The sequence below is a fragment of the Cynocephalus volans genome, chromosome 12 (assembly GCF_027409185.1).
Source record: "Cynocephalus volans isolate mCynVol1 chromosome 12, mCynVol1.pri, whole genome shotgun sequence".
NCBI lineage: Eukaryota > Metazoa > Chordata > Mammalia > Dermoptera > Cynocephalidae > Cynocephalus > Cynocephalus volans.
The window spans coordinates 16,419,179-16,446,127 of record NC_084471.1 but is presented as its reverse complement, the minus strand read 5'-3'; the positions used below and the strand labels follow the sequence as shown (position 1 = coordinate 16,446,127).

General features: G+C 47.8%; 1 protein-coding gene across 1 annotated transcript in view; it reads right to left on the bottom strand.

Annotated features, from left to right (window-relative positions):
• The window catches only part of SYN3 (synapsin III), a 451,793-nt gene that overhangs the window by 402,651 nt on the left and 22,193 nt on the right, over positions 1 to 26,949 (bottom strand). The window contains exon 2 of the mRNA XM_063074911.1: positions 15,378 to 15,845. Within this exon, the coding sequence (XP_062930981.1) occupies positions 15,378 to 15,688 (311 nt within the window). The 5' untranslated portion in view covers positions 15,689 to 15,845. The remainder of the gene's footprint in view (positions 1 to 15,377; positions 15,846 to 26,949) is intronic.

Here is a 26,949-nt window from a genome sequence, read left to right as displayed (position 1 = left end):
CAGTTGTCCCTTGGCCACCCCTTGAGAGGATGGACCAAGGAATTGAGCTGAGGTGCTTTGGGCAGGGAATTCTAGGGTTTGTGTACCCAGAGCATTATTTAAGGGTGCCATTTGCAGAGTCCTGGTGGGTACATTCCCTTGGCCCTGGTAACTCTTCTGCCTGTCAACAGGGGTGTAGCTAGGAAGGGCCAGAGCAGGATCCAGGGCAGGCATCTCTCTAGCTTGGGTTTAAGAGAAGTAATGGGTGGGTCTGGGACCTCAGGATGGTAACCTATGACTGCAATCACTGGCATACTGGAAAAAACATGGATTTGGAATCATACAGGCTTGGGCAAAATCTTAGCTCTACGACTCACTTACCATGTGTTCTAAAACAAGCCACTTAACCCTCTAGATCTGTTTCTCCATTTGTCAAGTGGTGATAGCATCTACTGGGGAAGCTTGTGGCAAGAAATTCACCTGATCTTCTAGGCAACAAGGCAGCAGCGTGTGGAGGACTCAGAGCAGACAGCCTGGATACAACCTGAGCTCCTCCACTCACTTGCTGTGCAACCGTAGGTAAGTCTCTCAACTGCCATGTGCCTCAGTTTCTGCATCTGGGAAATGGGGATAATAATAGTGGCTATCTCCTAGGGTCATTGTGAACATTAAATGAAACAAGACCTATAAAGCACTTAGAATAGTTCCTGGCACATAATAAGCTCCAAAGTATGAAGCCCAGGGTCTGAAACAGAATCCACAACAATAAAGAACTATTGAAGGCTTTACTCTGTGTCTACTGGGTGCCATGTAGTGGGGACCCAAAAATAAATAAAACATAATTTTACCCTCACGAGGGTTATGAAACGGAATTACGGTTCACCTCACTTCGCTCTGTCCCACAGACAGAGCAATGAGTGACAAATGATGCTGAGCACATTAAATAGGTGACACTGGCATATAAGCACTGCAAGCCCCTTCTCATCCCTCCTCGTATTTGACCCTCATGTCAACCCTGAGAGGTGGCAGGGCAAGGGTCACTCTCCACATGCCCCAGATGGAGAAGTCCCTGTTCAAAGTCATGCACAGGGTCTTTCATGATCCGGACCCCGGTGACTGACAGCCCACTTCTCTGCTTTGCCGCCCACGTGATGGACACACCCAACTTCCTGCAGTTCCCTAAACATGCCCCCTGCCTGTATGCCTCTGAGCCTTTGCACGTGCTGCCCTCTGCTCAGGATGCTTCCTGCTCTTCTTTGCCCGGCTGCCTCTTCCTCATGTTCCAGGATCCTGACAGGTGAGACCTACTCTGTTAGGTTTTTCTTGACAGCCCTCCCCTCATTGACTGGGTTAAGTGTCTTTCCTCGGTTCCCACAGCATACTGTACTTAACAACCATTATAACACTTACCACTCTGTGCTGTAACCACACATCAGTGTCTGGCCCCTGCCCCTAATATCTAGTCTGTCAGCCCCTGGAAACCAGAAGCTGCCTCCCGGTGCTCACCGCATCTCTAGTATCCAGCACAATGTGCTAGGGCACTAGTCAACAGGCCTAAGACTACAGAAATGAAAAATGTCTTCCAGGAATGGTCTGTAGGGTGTGCCTTCCTCGAGACGCTTTACTGCCACCTACTGGTACTCTGTTGTAATAAACTTACAAATCTACACCGATTACCACGTGTGGTCATTTTACAGTGTCCAACCTGCACAACTGGCAGCCCTCGACTTGATCCTAACCCAGAACCCAGGGCACTCTGCACTACACCAATACCACCCAAGCAGCTCTGGCCTTGACCAGGCCTCATCTTCCCAGGAGAAACACTTGTTTTGCACAACTCTGGAATGTTTACTGCAGGTCTGGGCAGTCCGACTCAGGCTGAAGCTGAGGGTCAGGCAGTCCGTCCCCCTGCCTGGCTGTGAGTCAGAAGTCTGTCTCCTGATGGGCCACACAGGCTGCAGCCTCCTTGCCGGGGGGCTCATTCAGGCTTGAGCTGCCTCTGAACAGCGCTGGCTGGCAGAGGGAAGAGCAGGGATGGTCTGGAATTCCAGATGCCTTTGGGGGCTGGGGTTGCTGCCTGGTATTTGACTGGCTGTTTGACCTCAGGCAAAATGGATGGACCCACCGTGCCTGAGGGCTTTGTCTCCCTTCAGCCGCCGCCTCCTCATGCCCTAATACGTTCATTCTCATAACAGCTCCCTGAGTACCTCAGCCAATCAATCAAGTCCTTGGTCTTGGGAAGGGGGTGGGGGAAGCTCTCGATTCCACCATGAGTCTCTCTCTGTGGGTGGTCTCATATTTTACTGCCACTTCAGAGGCACCAGGCAGGAGAATATTATAAAACCAGTGCTGCCTGGGGTGGGAAATCCCTAGTTTGGGGAGGCGGGATGTGGTGGGTGAGAGAGATTTATGAGGAGCAGGTACCAAGTTCTTTCACAGCTGCAGCAAGGGCAGAAGAAAGAGGAGAATTAGCACAAACAGGATCCACCTGTGTCCCAGGCTCTTCCAATAAATCCATCCTGTACATAAAGTCATCCTGTACGTGGTTAGGCTTTGGCGATGCCCTTCCAAGGAAGGGGTCAGGATGTCCTGTTTTGGGCACCGCTGTCTTCCCACAGTTCACTCCCATTGGGAGTGGGATGAAGACACAGTGATCTCGCTCCAGAAGGAGATTCGCATGTTTTAAAAGCATGTCAATTGCTCGTGTGACCCAGACAGAAGTGGGGAGACAGCAGTGGACCCCTCAGGAGACTGTTGAAGGCAAACGCGTAGGGCTTTCCCAGTGAGCGAGGCGAGGAGAGGCACGTGGCAGGTCGGGTGGGTGGAGGCAAAGGCAGGCCTTGGAAGGCAGATCAGATTCTAGGGCCATCATTTACTCCTAAGCAGAGCCTACCCGCCTGCCCCCTTCCCACCGCCAGACAAAGGGGACCCTCTGATGATGGGGAAGCCTCTCAGTCCTCCATGCAATTAGGGTGCTCCAGTGAGCTAGGAAGGGGAGGGACCCTCTGAGGTTAACAAGGCTCCTTGTATCTGTACAGGGATCTGCAGAGGTGAGGCCCTGAGACATAGGATGTGACTTATGTCTCCCCATCGGCCTCTAACAGCAACAGGGAAGGAGAGTTTTGTGGGTAGGATCTGGTCATGATCCACACCACTTGTTCACTCCCTCATTTAACCACTGTTTGCGGAGCCTCATAGGAACTGGGCACTGCACTAGGCTCAGGGTCCCGTGGAAAAGACAGAAAATAAACCAGGTAAAAAGAAATGTGTCCTACGAATAAAGTACACAGACTATAAGGACTGAGGATTAGATATGGGAATCAGGGGAGATGGGACTTTAGTTGGTCAGGGAAGGCTTCTTTGAAAAGGCCCTATCACTAATTGACCACCTACTGCGTGCCAGAGCCTGCAGGCTCTAAGGAAACAAGCACAAGGACAATATAGTTCTCAGTCTCGGGGTTATTGCTATCTAACAGGAGGGAGAGACACGCAAATGGGCCAGGACCACACAGAGCAGCAGCACAAAGATCCCGCTCAGCCCAACCCTGCCTGAGAGTCAGGGGCCACTTTCCTCATGAGGTGGCCCAGTTCATCCATCAATCCATCCAGTGTTTGGTACCTATTCCTTGCCAGGGCCTAAGGCTACACGGATGAGGACGACAGGGTCTGGCTGTGTGTACATGTGAGACACAGGCAAGGGCAAATGAGGGGCACTCAGGGGATGATGAGTTTTCCTGGGATGTGTCGCTAAACATGCAGGAAGAATGAGCTACAGGCACAGAGCAGAAGACCTAGGTTTGAGTGGGCAGCTCTGGCACCTGCTGCATGACTTTGAACCAGCCTCTGCTTCCTCATCTGTAGAAAGGGTTAAAAAGATCTACTCACAGGGTTGTCATGAGGATTAAAGGAGGACACAGATTTGCAGGCCTCTGGGAACATGCCAAAAATGTGCTAGCAAGTGGGCTGCCCACCAGAGGGCTGCTGGGCTGGAAATGCACCTTCTCAGGTGAAGAAATGGGCAGGCACTTCTAGCCTTAGAGACAGAGCCAGGTCCTGTCTGGCTCTGCTGTTTATTTCGCAATGCTGCTTCAAATAAACATCAACCTTCCTTAGCCTCAGTTTCCTCATCTGTAAAAGTATCTGACTACGTGTGCCGTAAGGACCCATGAATAATACCCCTGACACATGGCAGGTGTTTCAATGATGTTCATCTCTTTCTCTCCCATGCTTCAACATGACAGGCAGAGGGCCAAGGTCAGCTGGGTGTGTCCTTGGGGAAGTGACAAGTGACAGGTCATTTTCTCTCTCCAAGAGGAGGAAGGAGGCACTATCTGCCTTGATCTAAATGGAACCCTGCTTTTTGTCTAGCATGATATAGGCCTGCCCCATCTACTCCCAGGGAGCTCCACTTCTTCCCCAGCACAGGCCTTTAGGGTAAACAAAATCATGACCCACCCACTCCCTGTGACTATAGAAGACAGGCTAGAATGTCATCTGCCAGTCTCTACCCATTCTCCCTAAAGACACAACACCTTCATTCCTACACATGTCTGCAAGTCCACAGCCTTCATACCACAAAAAAGGTTAATGCTTAGAAGTCTAAATAATTCCCTCAGCAAACATGTATTGAAAATCTGCTAAGGGCCCAACTGGGGAAATGCCCACAGGGAAGGTAATACACTGAGAAGTAATTCATATCAATGTGCAAGTGACTAATGTCTGATCATTAAAGAAAAGGGGTTTGATGGTGTAAGAAGGATGACAAGGGGACCATGAGAACACTGAGTGTCTGATTTAGAAAGGGGATGTGAGACCTGTCAAGGTGAAAAAGGCAAGATACAGAAGGAGAAGGCTGAGAGCATTTATTACCCACCCACCCACCCATCCACTCACCCACCCACCCATCCATCCAGCCAGCCAGCCATCCACCCACCCATCCACCCATCCACCCATCCACCCATCCACCCACCCATCCACCCATCCACCCATCCACCCATCCAACCACCCATCCACCCATCCATCCACCCATCTACCCATCCACCCATCCACCCACCCATCCACCCAGCCAGCCAGCCATCCACCCATCCACCCACCCATCCACCCATCCACCCACCCATCCACCCATCCACCCATCCATCCACCCATCTACCCATCCACCCATCTATCCTGGTCTACCATGTGCTCAGCACTGTGCTAGGCTCCTGCACTTGCACAGAACAGCCTCCCCCCACCCCTATCCTGGTGTTTACAGTCTAGCCAGGAGACAGTCCCGGAAGAAGAACCAGACCAAATATTCACCCTGACTCTGGTCTTCTTTATCAGAAGTTGCCAACTGGTCGACCTCGTGGAGTCCACAGCTTTGTTTTGTTGGGCTTAAATGGTATACTTTCACTTTTAGAATCGAAAATGTATATAAAAATTCAGATTGCTGGCTTCCCTGGGAAATCAGTATCTCAGAAACACCAGGCCTTTATTCTCAGATGGTAAAAACTTGCCGAGTGGCCTGCAGTGGCCGCCTTCAGAGGGGACATCGATTCTCACACCCAGCACAGTCCCTAACTGCTCCCTGTCATCTCTCCGCAGCCAGAACCAAGTGGCAGATATCATTTGTTGTAGAGCTTGTGCTGCTGTTTTCCTTCTAGCAGGAAAATATTTCCCTGCCTGAGCTCTTCCCTACCTCCTGCCCACTGGCTCACTCTCTGACTGGCCTGTCTCCTATGAGCAGCTGCACACGCGGTCCCTAACTCAGCTAAGCCCATTCTGAAAATGGCAATTAGCTCAGTGCAAATCTTCAGGAAACCCACAACCTCTGTCCCTTCTGCAAACCCAGGGTAGGAGGTCAGGAAAATGGACATGAAGCACCATCCCTTCTCCTGCCACCCAGACGGCCTCCCTCCTGTGGGGGACATGCATCCCAGGCAGGCTTCCACAGGCGCCAAGGAGAAGAGACGTTCTGTAATGAGGCTGGCATCTGCCCAGAGCCCTGCCTCCCTGAGGGCAAGTCTGTAACTCAGGCGGGTGGAGTTTGCAGATTCCAGCCTGGGAAGAGCTATTGCTCAAGAAGACCCGGGCATCTGAGCAACTCCTTTGAAATAAGGCCACTTGGAAGGCCTGGGCCAGAAAGCCACGTTGTGCATGATGAGGCCAGACTCGCAGTGAAACCGCCGCAAAAAGCAAGGCAAGGGCGTGAGAAGTGACTAGAGAGAACATCAGACAGGGGACAATGAAAGCTGGACCCCTTTCTGGTCTGAGCCCCATTATTCCTACCAAATGGGCAGCCAAGTTGTGATTGAACACCTGTGAGTGACAGGGAGCTCACCCCCTCACCAGGCTTTCCGACGACTTTGCCAGTTGGACAAATCTTTTGTATGTTGGGCTGAAATATGTCTCCCCCGTTGGTCCCAGTTCTACCAGTTGGGAGCCACATGACAGGAGTTCTCTGGCCTGGTGATTGCCAAACTTGGCTCTACATCATCTTAAAAAGTAGTTTCCTGAGCTCCACTCTAGATATTCTGAAGCCATCGTCCTAGGGGACGTCGCAGTTGGGCCTGTCCTGTATCCACTCTGCCTTCTTCTGGAATAGCACCTCCATGGGCACTTGCACAGATGGAACCAAGCCTCTCTCTTGCATGTGGCCTTGGTGAAACTTCCCCAAAGTGTCCTCAGAACAAAAAGCAGAACAAGCCAGCTTGTTCCCTCCCAGAAATGTGATCGTTGAGCAGAAAGGAAAAGGATGGAAGCAAATGGGAGACAAGTTATCCAGAGACTGTCCATGAATTCCTGCCACCTAGATCCCTGGAGGGGCCTGAGCTCTGACCTTTCTGAGACTCAGTCCTTCATATTTTTCTTTGCTTCTGAAAGCCTCCCCACATATTTCCAATACATCCCTATTTTGTCTGAGTCAGCCAAACTCTATTTCTTTTCCTTACAAAGAAGTCTATTCAATACCGAAGGTGCCTGGAATCTGAATGTCATTCTGATGGAAACAGTCTTTTGGAGGCCCTGATCTTAGTCCATCCTCATTGTTTTACATATGAGGAAACAGAGGCCCAGAGAGGAAAGTGCCCCCCGCCCCATGATCCCAGCGCATCAGCAGAGTTCTTTAGGAAGACAGCAAGAAGAGAGAAATTTAGGAAGAAACAGCAACCATCAGATTTCTCCCCACACCCGCTTCTGCTCAAAGACACTTCCCCCAGGTTTTCTAGCCCAGTCTCCTAGGGTGAAGCTCTCCTCCAGGACTGCACTAGGGCAGGAGTAACAAACTCCTCACTGCGTCCCTCCCTCCTTCTCTCCCCACCAGAGCTGGGTAGGAAGCAGCAGGGGCACCAGGCCTGGATTGGATGGCGTAAAGACCTCACGGAGAGGGGTCAGCCCTTGAAAAATTCCTCAAGTCAAAGGGCTCTGGGGCTTGGGTGCCGCACAAGGCCTTCACTGTGTGTGCACATTGTCCCCCTGATAAAAGGGGCCGGGCCTGGGAAAACGGAGCCGTCTCCAGGCGACTGGGCAGGCTGCTGGGGAATGCCCAGGGCCCCTCCCTTTCCCCAGGCACCAGGGCCAGGATGGACTGGGGAGGGGAAGGATTGGGGTAGGGCGGGGGCCCAGAGGAAAGGGACAAGTCTGGATGTCCAGAGCCACTCCAGGTGGCATTGGGTGGTGTGTTTGGGTCAAGGAATGAAGCAAGTGGGAAGGTGAAAAAGCCCCTGTTCATTAGGCCCTTCCTATCTCCCCCTCCCGACACCCACCCCTCCCAGAAACCCCCACATTTCCCCACACAAACAGGCATGGCTTGCCCTTGCTCAAGGAGCATCTTAGGGGTAAGGGACACGGTGGGGAGAGGTGTGTTCCCAAGAGCCAAGTGTCTTCAGCAGAGACTTATGTGTTGTGTGTCTCTGCTTTAAGCCTCTCAGTCAACTCCAGGAGGGGACACCGACGTGGAGCCCCATGTCTTCCTCATGGAGTGACTGCCAGCCTGCCAGCAGCCCCACGCCCCTCCTCCAGGGCTTCTGGAAGACGGCCTCCAGCACATCCAGCTGAACTGAGAAGCACGCCAAGTGGCTTCCTTCCTCCTGGCTCCCAGAACTATTATATTCACAAGCAATTAGTAATTACAATTAATTGTTAATAACAGTTACCATGGCAAGGCTTATTATGACAAGCTTAGCCATGTACCAGCCCCACCCATGCCATTATCTCTAATCTTTACAGTAACCCTTCGAGAGAAAGACACTCCACGACCCTGCCTTACAGCTGGGGAGAGAGAGGTTGAGGCTGGACTTGCCCATGGCCATGTAACTGGGAGGGAGAACGGGGACGTCTGGCTCAAGATCGTCCACTTGCGTCGTTCCCTCCCTGCTGGTGACGGACAGTCCTCTTAGGCAGGGAAAGTGGCTGTCTAAAAATGGGGTCATTTGGGGAACATGGTTCAGCTCCCTGACCAGGACGCAAGGAAGCTCGAAACCCAGTCTCTCACTGTCAGCAGGGCTGGACAGTCTCTCTTGTTGTCCCCCGTAAGGAGGAGGACTAGATAAAACAGCACAGACAGTTCAATTCAAATTTCAGATGAACAACTAGTAATTCTGTAGTATAAGTCTGTCCCAAATATCACATGAGATATACTCATTTGTTGTGTGCGTATTAACTGGTCATCCATATTTGTTTGCTACATCTGATAACCCTACACATGTTGCTGCTGGCGATGCCAACTCTGAGTTCACACCCTTCACTTCCTTCCCAGGTGGCACAGTTAGAAGCAGAATGTGCTGGTCACCATGGGGCCAATTAGGCCCATTGCAAATCCTTAGAGGGACATGCCAAGATGCCCTGCAGTCCTCACACCTTCAGTCAAAGCAGCCTGAAGCAGCGTGGCCCCTAAGGTGGAGGCTGGAGCCTTTGAGTTCTCAGTTGGGCAGGAAGGGGATGGGGGGTGGGGTGAGGGGTGGATCCTGGGAATAAACGGGAAGTATCAGGTATTTTTCCTGAATTCCAGGGCAACTGAGTGTTTTCTGAGGCCCCCAGAGCATCCTCAGTCCTGAAGTTTCCCTTAAAAATAACTAAACAATTTATCTATCCCATCCTACCATGTGCCTGGCACTGTGCTAGCCTCCGAGTGTGTGGTGGTAGAACAAGGGAGGCATAAGCTGGGCCCTGGTGGAGCTCATGTGGGAGGCACAGGACCAAGTCACAGGTAAGCAAACCTTACACACACTGCCAGACAGACGCCCGTGAAGGAGATGAGGAAAGAGCCGTCCGCAGCCTCGCAGCATGCCTGTGAGGTCAGAGGTACAGGGAAGGTGGCAGCATTGTGATCCCACTTTCTAGGTGAGGGAACGGAGGCTCAGAAAGGTACAGCAGCGTGTCCCAGGCCACAGAGCTGGTGAGTGGCAGAGCTGGGGTTTCAGCCCTGCTACACCTGTCAGCCTGAGTTCTCTGCATGCTGTCTTCTTTCCCATTTTAACTCTCTTGGGAAACATGTCTGACATGTGTTCGAAAATCACATCTTTAATATCAAAACACAGGGAAAAGAACAGAAAAGACCTTGCCTGAGATCCCCTTGGTACTTTAAAAAGAAGCTGAGATCATGAGAGTCTGGATGGCTGCAGGAACTCTTTGCCCCTGGCACCCTTACACTCTGGCTTCCTAGAGCACTTGGTCGGGTGGGGCTGCCTGGCACCTTTTGGTGGAGCACCTTCCTCCGAGGGTGAGGTCATCCAGATCGTGCGCTGTGACCTGGAGTCCTGCCACCGTTCCCTCCCACTGCTCGCAGACACTGGTGTGTGCAGGGGGAGGGGGAGGTGTGTGCACACGCGTGAGGCTCCGGAGCCCTACATGTAGCAAGGGAGGGCCTGGGCAACAGGTGAGAGTGGGGAGAGTAGCAAGGGAAAAGCGACACCCAGGCCTGCGACGGATCCAAGACGCCACTGGCTTCTGTTTTGATTTTGGGCTCAGAGCCTCGGTTTTCCTTATTTATAAGAGAGAGTAGTACTAGTACCCCATAAGATTATTAGGGGGACTAAATTAGAGAATCTGTGAAAACCATTTAGCACAATGCTGGTCATGGGAAGTGGACACCATTTGCCAACTGGCGATGATAAAGACACAGTCCCATCCTCAAAGAGCTCACAGTTCATTCATTCATTTGTTCATTCTCTGGTTTGACCCAGTTCGAGTTCTAGCCTGGCTACTCTTCTGTTTTGTTTCCTCGAACAGGTGCAGGGTTTCTCTGTGCTCTGTTTCCTCACCTGTAACATGACTCTCTGACAGGCAGATCAGGATGTGACAATGCACAGTCGCATACTGGCAACTACATAAAAACCAGTTCTCTGGATAGGGATCTAAAAGCCCTGATTTACAGCATTTGCCAATTCCTGTGGTGTAAATGCTCCTGTCCCCACCATGGCGATGTGACTTTCTGTTGGACCGAGTATGAGGTGACAGGGAACAAGAGGATTTAAGAATGCCAACAAGGTCATTCCTTGGTTTCACTGTCACACCCCCAACCTTGTCACTACCAAGAACATGTCACCTCCCGAATCACTCCTTCAGTCAACAGACATTTCCCACATACCTATTACCTACCCTGTGCTAGGCATGGGGCTGCAAAGACACCATCTAGGAGTGGAGGGACTGGTGGGGGTGCTGGGGATACAGACAATGATCATATCATTGCTTGATCATAACAATGCTTGGAGAATCTAGAAATGCACAAGGGGCTTGCGAATGGGTGTCCTTAGCCATTGCTTAGAGGGAAGGTGAAACCTGGTATCCTCCAGGCTGGAAGGATGGTGGCTGAGGAATGTTTCAAGCCAAGGGTACCCATTTCATTTCTTCCCCAACAAACAAAAGAAAAAAGGGAGGGTGGGGAATAAAAGAGAAGGTAACAGTGTATTGTTAATGAGATGAAATAGCAGACATTCTGGGAACAAGGCCATGAGTGAAGTAGGAGAGGACAGCCAGGGCTCCAGAGGCCACAGGGAGAGGGGCTGCGGGTAGCTAGCTGCTTCTACCCGTCCCCAACATCTCTCCTCCCAACCCATCCAGGTTCCAGAGACCTTATAGGAAAAACTGAGAGCAGGGGGGTACACCCAACCCCAATCTGGTTACAGTCTTTATTTTTTTGTCATGTTAAATATTTTCATTTTGCAAATCAAACCTGGGGTTCTGGTACATTCTGTAGGCAATAGCAAAAAAAAATCCCCTCCCACCCCTTTTTTCTAAACAATTTTAAGTATCCACCTTACAGTTACCCTCTGAACCGTGTGTTTTATATTGCTGACCCCCTAAGGGGACCCCATAATTCAGGCCCCATTACGTCCATTAAAAGTTATCCTGATTGAACTGGAATGGCAGGGCAATGACATATGCTAATTGAACACTTACTGTGTGTAGAGCACCAGGGTTATAAAAGAGAATAAGAGACAGGCCTTGTTCTTGCAGGAGAGATTGTTATAACACGGTGTGATATGCGTCACAATATTTTAAGTTACAAAACATTGGGGAGGTGGTTATTAGCACTGTTGGCAGAGTGGGGTGTATCAGGGAAGGCTTCACAGGAGAGATGACACCTGAGCAGGCCTTTAAAGATGAATGGAAATTGGCCAGGTGAACAAGATAGGGAAGGGTATTCCAGGTAGCAGGGAACAGAATGTGCTAAGGCAAAAAGGTGTGTTTGAGAACTACAAGTTTATTACTATTTCTGCTGAATAAGCAGCAAAGGAGGACATAGAGCTGGAGACAGGACTAGAAGGACAGGCAAGCTCATGATTTTGACTTCGAGTTTCAGGGGGAGAGAGGAGCAAACTGAACCTGATCAGATTTGTGTTTCAGAAAAATGACACATTGGTGGTAACACGGAAGGTAACCAGGAGGTGAGGTCAAGACTGGAGGGCTGAGACCAGTGAAGGTGCTGGAAAATTCTAGGTAAGAGAACTAGTGGAGAGTCAGCAGGGCAGAAGAAAGCTGAGCTTGAAATCCTCTCATTTTATTTCTCCTCTGCCTTGTGGTTGTCAAGACCGATGGTTCTGCCTCCATTTCTGAGGGCAGCATCAACGTTAGTACGGACCTCCTACTGAGACAAGCCTTAAGTGGGTTGGCCCAAAGCTCCGCAAACACCCTGGTCCTAGCCAGGCTCACCTCCATGGGCAACCCCAGCAGGTGGTGGCATCTTAAAATGCTCAGCCATGAGTCCTTCTTCCAGCAAAGGTGGCTATGGGACCCTCTGTTTCTTCTCAGAAGGTGAAAGGTCCTTCCCTCCAGGTTGCTAGCCAGGTATCAGATCCTCTTTGGGGCACCCAGCTGGCTCACCAGGAGGGAAAGCTGCACCCACCAGGAGGGGAGGGGTGCGTTCCCACAACTCCCCAGCCTGGTGCAAGACAACCTCATTCTGCAGGAAGGCCCTGGTCCGGGAATGGGAAGACAGAGAAGTGTCTGGGGCTGAGGAGGGTTGAAAAGGGGGCCGCATTGTTCCTGTTGCAGTGGGGGTGGGTTCACTCTCAGCCCAGACGGTGGATCGGCTCCCCCTCATTATCATCTCAAAGGGGGAAGAAAGGGATTGTGTGAGCCAGCTTCTTCCTTCCCTCTAATGACTTCTTCCTCTCTGGAGACAGTTGCACAAAGAAGGAGGGGTTGGGGAGGGGGCTGACCGGAGGCTGCCCCGGCTCTGCCAAAGCCGCCGGCCCAGGGACTGCGGGGCAGGCCCGCCACCTGCTGGCCGCTTCTGGCAGTGGGGGACAGATCTCTCTCGCGAACTCTGTAGGGCAGGCTTGGGATTCTTAGGCAGCCAGCAGCGATTTAGAGAAAATTGGGAATGTACTGAGATTCAGAGGTCAGAATGTTTGCAAAGAATCTGGGATGAAGTTCTGTATGAGAAGCGGATGTGCCCGTGGTAGAAAGTCTCTGTCACAAACATCCAATGAGTGCAAAGCTGGTGAGTTTATGAGTCTTGGTTTGTTACTTACTCTTTTACCCACTGAGGGGCAAGGACATCACATACCAAAGACTGTTGTTCTTAAGACCTAATTAAAGTGGAGGCATATGACGTGTGATTGAAATACATTGGGAGAAACTCCTCTGGCCAAACCTGTGTCCACCGCTGGGGTGTATAGCCTAAAGTTCGCACATTTGTCTCAATCCTGTCAATCAGAGACATTGAAGAGCAAAGTCAAAGTGTACATGGTCCTGGGCTGAGCCGTTCATTGCATTTCAGCCACAGTCACTGTGCCCCTACTCTGCTGCATATCGTATGGGAATGGGGGACAGGGATTAGTACAACCCAACTTTGTCACCCAGGAGCTACAGAGAAGAGTGACCAATAGAAAATCTAGCACAATGGGATAAATCCTAATCCAGTCTGCCCAGCACTGGGCATGAAGATGTTAAACCGGCTCCAAGGGGCTGCTGTCACAATGATTAACATTTACAGGAAGGCTCACTATGGTCTACAATAATAATACACACTTACGTAGCACTTACTATCTACCAGGCACATTCTACCCACTTTTATATTAACTCAGATGTTAACCCAACTTACATATATTAACTCTATGAGGTAGGTATTATTGTCATTCCCATTTAGGTGCAGTAATTGCAAAGGTCATAAGCTATCACGGGGTAGAGATGAGATTTGAACCCAGACAGCCTAGCTCTGACATCTGTTTTCTTAACCATTGTACCATACTGTCACTTAGTAATCTCGACCTCCATACAAAAAGCAACTTCCCTGACAAATGACTGAGCCAGGGATAACACAGCCAGCAGAGAACACTCAAAAGTGAGGTCAAACATTGGGTTGAAAAGAGATAAAAGACTGTAAGGACCACTTTGATCACGATGCAGAGGGGCAGTGGTACTGTGCAAGGAGGCAACACCTCTGCAGACATCAGTCTCTAAGCTCAGAACCTATAAGGCAGTGCTTTACATGGTGTGTAAGCAGAGATGAACAAGGCTTCATGGCAAGTGCCTTTAAGCCAGCAGCAATACTGAAGATGACTCAGACTGGACCAAAACAGGTGATTCACATGGCCATGTTGTGTAAGATGAGGTGACTTCTTAACAGGAAAGCGAAGTCTGACATCTGCTGACCATACGTCAATGTTGACTGTCTACTGAGTATGCATTATAAACTATAAATAGCTCCCACTCCAATGTATAGGCTTAATCATTCCCAACCTAACTTCTCAAGGAATGAATGTGACTGTATAAGTACGTGTTGGAATAACAGAGCATCTGGCATGCTTAGAAAACTGGATGTGTTAATTGATTCATTTAATATGTAATTACTGGGTGCCTACTATGTGGTAGGCTTTGGAGACAGACACATGCAACTTTGTCCTCCAGCCCCAGTGGCCGTCCATGGGTCCACTGTCAGACTGCTCTGTTCCCAACCATGTATTCCTTTGCCCTGGATGTGGCGCTTCTGTGTCTCCACATTTGGGCAAAATCTATGTCTCCAGCTGGGCTGATAATATTTATCACCTCTCAGTAGCAAAAAGTTGGGGGTAGAGACCTATTCTCCCACTGCACCTCCACGTCAGCAAGGACCATTCACTACGATACCCAAGCACTCAAGGTACACCTTGCACTGGATTGGTGCCCAGTAACTACCTGTTGAATGACTGCTGCAGTGATCTTGACACAGGCGTCAGGTCTCTGACCTGGGGAGCTTACCATCTAGTCCTGTGAAGAGGCCAGAGAGCGTGTCATTACTTCCCTTCGGTGTTAGGAGGCCAGGCTCTGGAGCCAGACTACCCGGTGCAAACTCAGGCACTGTGGTCCCTAGTGGTTTGGATGAGGGCTGTGGACCTGGATTGGGTTATTTTACTCCCATAACAACCTCATTTTATGGGGGGGAGGGTGGCTGAGGCTGAAAGAGGATAATCTGGCAAGTATTGCTGGATGCATTTCAGATTTAAGAAGTTTCCCCTTTTGAGAAAGGTAATCTGGTATACAGGCCATATATTATACAGCACTTCCAGTGGGCTCCGAGCAACACTTCACATCAAACACACTGGGATGTCTGCAGCAAATCATATGAACAAGCACAGCAAGTGGTCTAATTCACGCTATTACAGCCTCACTTGCCTGCAGATCAGGCTTTGCCGCCCAAAGCTTTACAAACATGTTCTAGTTTTCAGAGTGTTTTATATTTTGAATTTGCATGTGAGGGATTGAATACCTGCAAAAGTAAAGTCCCTAGAAGAGAATGTGGCACACACTAGATGCCGTGGGGCCTGGCACACAGCAGCCACTTGGAATACGTTAGTTTCCTTCCCTCCAGCCAGTCTCTGATAGCACTGGAGCCTCCCACAGCTCTCCCTCTCAGTTTCCCCCGAGAGGTGAGAAGACCCCCCATTCATCTTATCTCTTGCCTCAGAAGGTGGGGGCACCTGCAGATTCTTGCTTACCAGTCTGTGTGGGCATCATCGATCACCAACAGGATCCTGGGTCTCTGAACCACAGGTGTGGAGGGACCCGGAGGCTCCATCAGCCCCGAGGGGGCCTGAGGGGTCTGCTTCATGGCACTGGAGAAGGAGCTAAAAAGGCTGGATCCTGGAGAGGAGAAGGAGGCTGCCAGGGGCTGGGGGTGCCTCCTCTCCGTGGCCGGGGAAGCCGGGGAGCTGGTGGAGCTATCCGGGCGCTGCAGGTCCGTCATGTAGCCATTGGGCAGGTTGGCCACGAAGCTGCTGTCAGAGAGACGTCGCCGGAGGAAATTCATGGCTGGGGATGGATGGAGATGGCTGGTTCTTTCTCAGCCTTGTCTTCGTGAGGCCGGGAACACAGGCTGCCAGGTAGAGGGACTGGAGGGAACTTCGTCCCCAAGAGCCAGGGGAATTTTGCACAACCAGAAGTCGGCTTCAGCTGCCTTTGCTCACCTGGTGGGAAAAAGCCAACAAACACCTGAGTGACAACAACCTCCTCCCCTTGAAGAGCAAACAGATACAGCATTTTCCTGCCCTGCTGCTGGTGGCAATGTGAACTGGGATATCCTTTTGGAAAGGAATTTGGCAGCATGTCTTAAAAGCATATCCTTTAACCCACAACTTCCATTTTCTAGAATTCTATTCCTGGAAAAGAATCTAAGTTACAGAAAAAGCCTCATGCACAAATATATTTATCAAAGTGTTATTTACACCAGCAAAATACTAGACAGTATCGCAACATTCAGCCACAGGATAACAAATGAATAAACTACAGCACAGTCATTCAAGGAACCTTTTGTGGCAACTAAAAAAGGATACTGAAGAAAGGTTTTTAGGCGCAGAAAACATTTCATGTTGTAATGCTAGATTTAAAAGATCACGATACAAAATTACAGGCACAGAATGTCCGCAACCATGTAAAGCGTGAAATAACAAAACTTTGGAAATAAAATGGATCAAGATGTTGACGGTGATTCTATTTTGATGATGCAGTTACATGCCTTTTTTTTTTTTCCCCTTTCCACTTACTTATATTTTCCAGTTTGCCTAGAATGTATATTGCTATGGACTGAAATGTGCCTCTCCCATTCAGTGTTGAAGACCTAACCCCCAACGTGAAGGTATTTGGAAATGAGGCCTTTGGGTGGTCATTAGGGTTAGATGAGGTCATGAGGGTGGAGACCTCATGATGGGATGAAGCGACACCAGAGAGCTGACTCTCCTTCTGCCATGTGAGGACACAGTGAGAAGTCAGCCATCTGCAAACAGGAGGGTCCCCATCAGAACCCAACTGTGCTGATCTCAGACTTTCTGCCTCTAGAACTGTGAGAAAATAAATTCCTGCTGTTTAAGCCACCTAATCTGTGGTATTTCATTATGGCAGACCCAGCAGGTTAATACACATATTTACTGCTTATTTTTGAACAAAAAAAAAATACGTTTTTTTTTTAAAAGTACAAATTGTTTATTTGAAATCAAAATATCCCATTGAGAAAAATGATTATTTATTTATTTTTATTATTTAAAAAATTGATTCTTTAAACCATGGGATTAGACCCTTCTTTTGTTAAGGTTATTTTATATTTTTATTGAAGAAAAATTTGCTTAGAGTAAAATGCACAGTTCTTGAGGGTATAATCTTTGAGTATGGGTAAAGTATATATTGGTGTGAGATTTAACACTCGTATTTCTATCACCTCAGAATGTTCTCTTGAGCCCCCTTCTGGTCAATTTACACCCCCCACACCCTGCCCCATGCACACTCTTCTGATGTATGTCACCATTTATTAATTATACTTGTTCTAGAACTTCATATAAATGTAATAATATGTATTATTCTTTTGCTAATGACTTCTTTCTCTCAACATAATGGTTTTGAGATTAATCTATGTTGTACGTATCAATAGTCATTCTATTTTTTTTAAATCACTGATTAGGATTCCACTAAATGGATAAACCACAAATTATTATTCCAGTTTCCTACTGAAGGACATTTAAAATGGTTCTGGTTTGGGGGTATTATGGATAGGATTGCTATAAGGATTTTTCATTTAAGTATTTTTGTGAAGATAGATAAATGACAGATGGATGGATGGATGAATGAGTGGTTAGATAGACTGATAGATAGATCTTTTATTTGGGAAAATACCTAGGAGTTAATTTGTTGTCATAGGGGTAGGTATGTGTTTAGCTTAAAAGGAACTGCCAAAAAGTTTATCATAGTGGTTGTGCTATTTAGCACTCCATTTGAGAGTTCCAGTTGCTCGCTTTTTTATCTTAGCCATTCTAGTGGGTGTAAAATAGTATTTCATTATTTTTTTTTATTTTTATTTTTTTTGTCTTATTCGTGACCGGCACTCAGCCAGTGAGTGCACTGGCCATTCCTATATAGGATCCGAACCCACGGCGGGAGCGTCGCCGCGCTCCCAGCGCAGCACCCTACAGAGTGCGCCACGGGCTCGGCCCTTCATTATGTTTTAAATTTATTTTCTCTCATATTTAATGAGGTTGAGCGACTGTCATGGATTTACTGGACACTAACATGTCTTCTTTTGAGAAGTGTCTGTTCAAGTCTTGTCCATTTTCAGGTCATGTCCACTTCTTATTGTTGGGTTATTTTTTTACTATTGATTTGTGGGAGTTCTTTATACATTCTGGATGCAAGTTTTTTGCCAGGTATGTACACTGTGAACATTTTCTACCATTCTGTGCAACCCCATTCAGTTTTGTTTTTGTTGCCTGTGCTTTTGGGGTCATATCCAAAAAATTGTTGCACAGGCCAATGTCATCCAGATTTTCTTCTATGTTTTCTTCTGCTGGTTTTACAGTTTCAGGTCTTAAAATATTTAAGTCTTTAAGCCATTTTGCGTTGTTTTTTTTATATGGTGTGAAATAAGGGTCCAATTTCATTCTTCTGCATGTGGATATCCAATTTCCCATTTATTGGAAATGCCACTTATTGAAGAGACTGTCCTTTCTCCATTGTATGTTCTTGGCACCTTTGTCAAAAATCAATTGACTACAAATGCATGGGTTTTTCTGGGCTCTTTATCCTGTTCCATTAGTCAACGTGTCTGTTTTTACGTCAGCACAATGCTGTTTTGATTGCTGTATCTTTGTAATAAACTTTGAGGTCTGGTAGTATAATGCCTCCAGATTTATTCTTACTCGCTCAAGATTGCTTTGGCTACTCGAGGTCTTTTGAGGTTTCAACCGAATTTTAAATATGTTTTTCTATTTCTATGAAAAATGACATTGGAATTTTGATAGGGATTGCATTAAGTCTATAGATCACTTTGGGTAGTATGGACATTTTAACAGTATTAATTCTTCCATTCTATGAACATAGGATACTGTTCCACTTATTTGTGTCATCTACAATTTCTTTCATCAATGTTTTATAATTTTTAGTATAGATATCTTTCACCTCTTTGGTTAAATTTACTCCTAAGTATTTTATTTTATCTTATTTTATTTTTTGATACTATTGTGAATAGGATTGGCTTCTTGATTTCTTTTTCAGATAGTTCATTGTTGGTGTATAGAAACACGGATTTTAGTATGTTGATTTTGTATCCTGCAATTTTACTGAATCCATTTATCAGTTATAATAGGTTTTTTTTGTTTTTTGTTTTTTTGGTGGAGTCTTTAGGGTTTTCTGTATATGAGATTATGTCATCAGCAATCAGGGACAATTTCACTTCCTCCAGGAGATGACCTCTAAGGGCAGAAAGAGAGATGCATAGGCAAAGACCCTGAGATAGTAAGGAGCTAAGCACATCTGAAGAATGGAAGGAAGGCCACCTCCACCAGGGAGCAAGAACAAGATTTATAAGAAAATGTTTAGAGAAATAGAGAGGGGTCAGTCATGAAGATCGTATTGAAAAGTCTTGATTTTCATCCAGTTGTGAAAGTAACCATTGGAGCATTATAGACAAGAGAGAGACAAGATCTGGCCACTGTGTGGAAAGCAGGCTGTGGAGGATGTGGACACAGAAGGAGCAGACAAGTTAGCAGCTGGTGTAGTCATTTTGGTCTGTAGGTGGATTATGTAATTGCCAAGGCCTTTTCCTTGTCTGTGTCAGTCACTTCTCGTGTCATTAGGACATTGGATATCTCTTCAATGTCAAACTAAGTCATCAGATTAAAGTCGGGACAAGGAGCATATGAGAGGGATTCTGGTGAGGAAGGCCTTGGAGAAAGGACGGGGAGACACCCTAGGACTGAACCCAGCAGGCCAGCTGGGTAGCAAGCTCTATGCCGCCCCACGACTGGCCACGAGAGGGCAGGAGTGGCCGCCGCAGACAGGAAAATAAAGGAAAACCACATTCTGAGGCTGACTTCTTGCAGGCTGTGGCGTGAAGGAAGACGTGACAGGGAAGGGTAAAAAAAAAAAAAGGCTGAAAGAATTCTCAGATTTGGTGAAGCCGGAGCCAGATGTAAGGCACAGAGCATAAGGACACAGGTTTTGCCTTAAAACAGGAAGAGCTCCGTAAGTAAAAGAGCCACCCCACAGCAGCACCAGCGACTTTGGGAAAAGAGAAGCAACTGAGCAGCCTGGACAGCAGAGTGGACGTCCCTGCTCAGGGGTCCCACAGACACCCCACATTCATCTCCTCACTCAGCCTCAGATGCATTTACACACCCGGGTGCCCCACTTCTGGGAACGGTAGCACCCTCTACTCACCCACTTAGACCAGAAACCCGAGCCTCATACTCGACTCCTCAAGGGCTTCAGCCACTGGGTCACCAGGTCCTGTCAATTCTGTCTCTCCAGACATCTTTAATATGATCCCCTTCTCCCCATCCTCCTACCGTAGTCTTGCTGCACATGCTGCTAAATCTCTCCCCCCACCTGCTGCAGTAGCCTCCTCACTGGCCTCCCTCCCTCCAGTCTCAGCCATTCAGTCAACTGTCTGCAGAGCAGCTCGAGTGACTTCCTAACTACAGTCCTGAGCGTGTGGAAGCCCCTCGTGGCTTCCAGCGCCTCTTGGGATAAAAGACACACCCTAACACAGAAAGACCCTCATGGTTTGGTCACTGTTATTTTCCTCAATGTTTTCCTTGCTACTTTGGCCATGCAAGATGGAACTCTTCCAGTGAGCCCTGCTCTTCTGAAAATCCATATCTTTCATGTGCTCTCCCCTGCCTGGAACACCGTCTGCGTTCTCTCCTTCCTTCACTGCCTGCCTCATACCTGGGAAAGCCATGAAACTAAGCACGGGAGAACACAACCTTCAAAAGGAGACTAGGGTTCCAATCCCACCTCTTCCACTTCCTAATGTGATAGCTGCAAGATGTGGCTCATTCCACCTCGGTGCCTCAGTTTCCTTATCTGTAAAATGGGGATAAAAAGGAATGGCTACTTATCAAATTGATGTGAGCACTGGGTGAGATGATAGATGTGACACCATGCAGTGCCTGGCATGCCACGTGCTACACATACTAACTACTATTATTAATTACCATTGTTTACTCATATGGATCCACGTGAAGGAAGACCCTCCCAAACCCAGGCTAAGGACCACTACAGCCTCGCACTCTGGTGCTGAATACAGCTAGACAGAGGGAGTAAGCCGAATGTTAAGCTCATGGACCCTGGGACCAAATTGCCGGGGTTCTAATCTCGACTCTGCTACTTACTACATACAAGGCCTCGGGAAAGTTGCTTAACCTCTCTGTGCCTCAGTTTCCTCATCTGTAAATGGGGACGATACAATGGTACCATCCTCATAGGGTTCCTGGGAGAATTAAGTGACTTAATACATGCAAGTATCTAGGGCAGTGCCTGCACATGGTGAGCACTCTGTGTCGGCTGCTGTGATCATTCTGACTGCTTTTTAGGCAGGGTGTTTTGCACTGCCAGGTGTGAGAGTGTGGTTGGCTTGGGAGGCAATGTGGCAGGGACTGCAGTATATATATGAGAATGAACATTGGAATGGGTCTGACTTTGAGACCCACCTCTGCTTCTTGCAGCTGAGTAGGTCACAGGCTCTTCATCTGCAAAGTGGGGATACTAACGCCCTCCCCACCCACTACTGCACAGGTCTTTGAGCAGACCAAAATAAAATGCACTAAAATACTTCTCAAAATATTTAGTTTTTAAGTTAACACAGAGTAAAACGGACATTTGGGGTGTATAGTTCTATGCATTATAACACATTCATGTAACCACCACCACCACCATGATACAGAACAGTTCCATCAACCCCCATGAAATTGATTTTCAATTTTTAAAGTGCTCTGCAAAGGTCGACGGCATAGGCTAACATCTGGATCTCCTACCATGTTTGTTAGATAAGGAACATTCGAGTCTGGCACCTGTCTCAGAAAACAAAGAAAGAAGATGGGTTCCCGTGATTGAACTTTCTGCACATCAGTTGCCTCTGCACTGGCTGTTCTTCCATCTGGAATACTTTTTCTACAGACACCTGCCTGGCTCATCCCTCACCTCCTTCAGGTCTTTGCTCATGTGTTACCTTCACAGTGAGGCCCCCCCTCTGGCTGCGACCATCTGGTTATTTGGATCCCTCTGACCCTACTCCACTCGTTCTTTTTTCCACAGTATCTTCTATTGTCTTCTCTACACCATATAATTTATTGATTCTGTTTATTGTTCATTTTCTGCTCCTTCCAATAGACTGTAAGCTCCCCAAATCAGGGACCGTTGTCTGATTTGTTCAGTGATGTGTCCCAAGCACCTAGAACAATGCCTAACACAGAGGAGGGACTCAATAAATATTTGCTGAGTGAACTTTAAAATAGCAGGAATGAAATTACACTATCTTCACCTGTTGTTTGAGAAGATTAAATCTGTGATTATACAAAAGAAAGCAGCAATCACACAATAATGTTTGCCTGACACACAAACCGAAGTTGAACCAAAATTGGAACAATGTGAAGGAATATCTATATTTTATTGAGTCCCTCCCTCATATAAACACACTAAGACTCATAAATTCCCCTTCCATCTTCCGCTCACTGAGTGCTAAAAGAATTCTTTTTCTTTCCCCCATTAGCAACAGCATTTAGGTAATTGATAGCTGCTAAAAAAAACCTTCTGCATGAGCAGAAAGTTTAAAAATTCATGGAGACAACATGGCCTGGGCTTCATCAATATGCTGATGAGCATGGGCAGGGGTGGAATCTAGGGTGAGGCTGAGAACCCATGGACTGTGCCACTCAAGTTGCAAAGCTAGGAGATGCTTAATTTCCTTTTAAAAAGGGTCAAACATGCACGTGCTGAGGCAGCAGCTCCATTCCCTCACACACAGCTGTGGGGCCCATCGTCCACAGACCTCTTTTCCAGCCACATCCACTTGAAAGCGTGCACTGTCTTTGATGAGTTCCAATCCACTCACACAGGCCTTGATCTCCTGGGAGAGGCATCACCCTTCCCGTGGGCGGGACACTGTGGATCCCAGATAAGGAAGATTCGGGCTTCAGAAAATAGGACTTGTAGGTGAATGAGCCTTCTGCACTAGCAACTTCCTCCCTTTGTTGGAGAACACCCCAGAGTGTCAGGAAATTTTGTGGGAGAGGGTCTCTTAGAAGTCAAGAGAGGTGAGATTCTTCCATTTATTTGCAACCACTCCCCACCCTGATCTGAAATATTTTCAAATACAGAAATGCCAAAACAGCCCCCCCACAAAAAATGTACATTCAGCAAATTAAAGTGTTTAACCTCCTAAGATGATAGAGCAATTACAGCTGAGTCATCCACAAAATAATCACAGGATTTATTTACAAACAGGATTTAGAGAGCCCTACAGGCAGCACCAGCCAGGACTGGGGCCCGAGCTTTGAATTATACTCATGCCAGCTTGTCTCTGACTTATCGAGACCTTCATCTGAAGGTCATGTCAAAAATCTAAATGGAGGCCCTTGATAAGCTGGTGTCTAGAGCTCAAAGGTCGACTTGGGTAGACCCTTCAAATAAATTATGATGTTAACATACTATAAAATAAATCATGTTTATTGTGGTGTATATTACAATATATTTCTGGAATTTTCCATTCCAAACTGGGGCAGGAGAGGTGCCCATCTCAGTGGTCATCTAGAATCCTGGCCTCTCTGGCAAGACCCTGCCCTAAGCGGGAACACACCTCACATGTTCCCTGAACACGGCAGGGCCTCTGCTTGGCACAGCCATCTGCTCCTTTGTGGCATGGGTAAGTCTTGTACTTTCTCAGCATTCCAGCCGGCGTTATGCATTGGGGTGGCTGGCCACCCCCGGCACCCTCCAGGCTGGGTAGTGGAGTGGGTTTCCAGTATTCTTAGAGACCACTCTTGAGTTTCTGTCCATCACAGGCCTATTTGCTGGTTGACAAGTTTCAAGCTGTAATATACATCCATAGCACCTGGGGAGCTTTCTGACCAATACTAATTTCCAGCCTTCACCCTCAGAGGCTCTGAGTTCCCAGGCTGGAAAAGTTGCCCAGAATCTGCATGTTAACGAGCTCTTCTAATGACCCACATGATTTAGTGCAGGTGATCTAGGTACCCCGTTTTGGGAAACACTTCTCCAGACCAAAGACTCCAAAATAGAAAGCGTATTTTCTTGGGATTTCCAAGATGATACATTCTAGTGGAGGAAAAAAATGGTCAGAACTTTTATGTCAATTTGTAACCTCACCCCAGAATTTCTTTTTTGCAGGTGCAATTTTTGGACACAATATATTAGTAAAGTATTCATGATTTATAAATAAATAAATATGCCTATGTTGGGGTGGGCAACTTGTGATTTGAATTATTAGCCACAATTCTTCACACCTCCCAGGATCTTCATGGTGGTTTACCAGGTGACTTTATAGTTCCTCCCCTAGAAGCTGAGTGACTGCCCTGCATACTGACTTTAGGTCTAGTCATGTGATTAGTTTGAGCCCAGTCATGTGACTCATTTTGACTAATAAGGGAAGACTAGTTTTGAACCAGAGGCTAAAGAGACAACCCGTGTTCCTACGGGCCCTCTTGTACCTCTCCCATTACCCCGAGAACATGTCCTAGCTGGCCCAAGGACCCAAGGAAGAGAGACATGGAGAGGAGACGTGGACTCACGCTGCCCCTTAGAGCCACCTAGATGGGCCCAGCCAAGATTAGCCAACTCCCAGCCAACCTGAAGACACATGAGCCACACAAATGCTAGTCACATATGCCACCCCATCGAGAGGTTGTGTTGTTTGTCACAGCAGTGGCTCCTGAGAGTGGTCAGTGGTTTAGCTCTCAGGCTTACCAAGGGTGGGATCTGTGTTTCAGCTGCGCATCCAGACAGCCTTGTAGCCCCTCAGTAAATAATAGAATAAATGGATAACTGGAGACTTTCTCTACTTTCTGAGAAAATCCTAACTGATAATCTTTGTGGTCCTGTCTGAAAGGATTGATAATCAACTCACTTTTTCAAAACCAACTACAAGGGCCTGGGCTCCTAGGTCTTCCCTGATCACCTTTCTGCCAGTCAGACTCAGAACATGGTATCCAAGGGTACCCCAGGCTCCTATAACCTCAGGTCATAGTACTACTCCCTACTAACCCCTAAACAAAATCTTTAACCCCCAAACAAAAGCTGACCTTGACCTGGGTTCCTCTCTCTCTATTATCCCAGCTCCTGGTAATCCAATGAGGCACCAGTGTCCAATCTCTGCCTTGAGTCCCAGTCCTTGACTGGGGTCCTGTCGCCTATGGAAAGGTCAACTCCCCAACTCCTGGGAAATCATCTGAGCCCATCTACCTCAGTGGAATCCCATACCCTATCCACGTCCAGAATCAGGGCTACAAATGCTCTGCTCTCTCATTCCCCGCCAGAGAAAAACCAGAAAGTTTCTGTGTCCAGATTTTGTTGAGAAAAGCTGGTTATTGTATACACCGGAGAAAATTCGTACCCAAGGGAAGATCTGAGTCTCTGGACACATCAACGAGGGTCTGGTTGTGTGCTTCCAATGCCCGTGCCCTGCAACGACATCTGCCTCAAGGTCCCTCTGCCCAGACCTCGCTGTTCAGCAACAGGCCAGAAAACAACGTTTGGACCATCTCCAAATGAAGCCAGGAAGTTCTGAGGTTTAGGTACGCCACTGGGGTGCAGGGTGTGGAGGGGAGCAGGGAGATGCAGTGGGGGACCCTTGTTGGAGGCAACAAGGATCTGACATCTCCCCAGTCATGCAGGGCTGCTCAGAAAATGCAAGCTGGGTGCACCAACTCCATCTTTTTTTGTTTTTATCCCATTTGAAAGGGCACTTCAAAGGCAGCTCGTCTTGGTAAAGGAGTCTGTACTTTCTTTCCTCCCGTCTTCCCTCCGTTACCTCTTGGCTCCCTTCCTTCCTTCCTTCCTTTCTGATTCTGTATCTTCCACTCCTCCATGAAATCAGAGCTGCTTTTCCAGGAACTAATTTTGGATCTGAAACAGACTTGAAAGTTCATCCTATTTCTTATTCAATATAGAACTCCCTTCTATAGTGTTTCCAATGTCAAATCAATTGCGGTCACTTACTGAGGACATAAAGCGCCAAATTCTCTGGGGGGTGTGTGTGTGTGTGTGTGTGTGTGTGTGTGTGTGTGTGTGTGTGTGTGTGTGTGTGTGTGTGTGTGTGTGTGTGTGTGTGTATGAGGGTTTTATATATATATATATATATATATATATGAGAGTACTTCAAAAAGTTCATGGAAAGACTTGGATTATCTTTTAATTCTATTTTTAATGAACTTTTTGAAGTACCCTCGAATACATTTTTTTCTAATTCAGGTATTAATTAGAATCTGTCACGTGGGTATTCTCATTTCCTTTAAACAAATAAAATGAAAACATCAGAGGGGTTAAGTTACTTATCCAAGATCAAATAGCAGGTCAGTGGCACAAGCAGGATTTATGTCCACACATTGCAGTGCTGGAAATTCTGAAGTAGACTCTTCAGAGGGTCCAGTTCAACTACCTCATTTTATAAATAGACAAGAGCCGAGCAAAGAGAAGTGAGTCTTATTTAACATTGGTCCATTCAATCCTCACAACAACCTTGTGAGATATAATCTAGTATTAACACCATGTCCATTTAACAGATGCACAAACTGAGGCACAGGGAGATGAAGTGCCTTGTCTGGGGCTGTCCATCTGGTTAAGCAGTGGAGCTGGGATGCTCCAGTCTTAACCACGTGATGTTGCCTTCCCAGGACACAGCCAGATCAGAAGCAGGTAAGGACAGAGCAGAGAGGGATCCCAGCCCATGACACCCGGAGCCTACCCTGTCCTCTCCAGCATGCCAGCTCCTGTTCCGTCGTCAGTGGGGGCCACACGTGGGAATCAAATTCCACATGACTGGAGGGAGCAGACAGTGGAATGGACTCAGGATTTCCCTGGGCTTATCATAGCTCCTCGCTTCTCAGTGGCCAGCCCAGAAGCCATCTGTGGGCTGCTAATGTGCACCAGCCTGAGAGAAGACGGCGCTGCCAGCCTTTCACGGAGCTGAGGGGAGGGCTGACAAGGCAGCTGCCAGCATGGGCGGGCTCAAAGCATGTGAATCGCTGCTGCCCAGCAAGAGGCAGAGTCTTCTCAGGGCAACCCTGGCTCAGA